This window comes from Priapulus caudatus, unplaced genomic scaffold (genome assembly GCF_000485595.1).
Source record: "Priapulus caudatus unplaced genomic scaffold, Priapulus_caudatus-5.0.1 Scaffold4, whole genome shotgun sequence".
Taxonomy (NCBI): domain Eukaryota; kingdom Metazoa; phylum Priapulida; class Priapulimorpha; order Priapulimorphida; family Priapulidae; genus Priapulus; species Priapulus caudatus.
Window position 1 is genome coordinate 299,902 of NW_014577065.1, and position 1,066 is coordinate 300,967.

The 1,066-nt window shown below is 33.2% G+C and overlaps 1 protein-coding gene across 1 annotated transcript in view; it reads right to left on the reverse strand.

The window, feature by feature from the left end:
* The window catches only part of LOC106821275 (synaptotagmin-7-like), a 58,372-nt gene that overhangs the window by 17,132 nt on the left and 40,174 nt on the right, over window positions 1–1,066 (reverse strand). Inside the window, exon 5 of the mRNA XM_014826020.1 lies at window positions 678–829. Within this exon, the coding sequence (XP_014681506.1) occupies window positions 678–829 (152 nt within the window). The remainder of the gene's footprint in view (window positions 1–677; window positions 830–1,066) is intronic.

Below are 1,066 nucleotides of genomic sequence, written 5' to 3' on the forward strand. Positions count from 1 at the left end.
AATTAGTTGCGAAATCTTTATTTTTTGCCTAACGTTTCTTCCTTGACGAAATCACGTTTACAGTCGAATGCTTCGAGCTGAACTTTCCCACGCGTAGCGTCGCAAACTACTATAAGAAGAAAATGACGTGGCCGAACCTATCCGCAATGTCGGCGTGCGTCTGGATTCGTTCTACGGCAACCGGCGCGCCCTATCCCACGATATTCTCCTACAACGGCGATGGCTGAGTCAACATAGACCACATGCTGATCAGCCTGAGGGGAGCGGCGGTCTGGGCGTACGTCGGTCACGGAACCGCCGAAATGTGAGTGCACACCAGGAGTGAATAATAATAGATCAATTATTATTCTATTACTATTACTATTACTATTACTATTACTATTACTATTACTATTACTATTACTATTACTATTACTATTACTATTACTATTACTATTACTATTACTATTACTATTACTATTACTATTACTATTACTATTACTATTACTATTACTATTACTATTACTATTACTATTACTATTACTATTACTATTACTATTACTATTACTATTACTATTACTATTACTATTACTATTACTATTACTATTACTATTACTATTACTATTACTATTACTATCACTATTATTATTACTATTACTATTATTATTACTATTAATAAATATTAAGAAAGTGAATACCTTCAAAACAAAATGTTTCGTTCCAGTAGGGGTTCAAACACCTCCTCTTCACCGATGTCTCCATCTTTGTCTTCCGGTCCGGAAGCAACAGTATCTTCACATAAGGATCGCTCGTGCCTGAGAAATCTTTAGCCGGAAGTCCCACACCTCGCCTATAGCAACACCAATGATATACTGAGTTAATAGTTTACAACGATTTATAGATCTTACCAACTATTATAATAATAATAATTATTATTATTATCAATGCCAACAACAATTGATTACGCAATAGTTTGTAATATTAGTAATAGTAAGCAAAACATTGTAATAGATAACAATTACGGTATATCTATCTATCTATTTATCTATCTATTTATCTATCTATCTATCTATCTATCTATCTATCT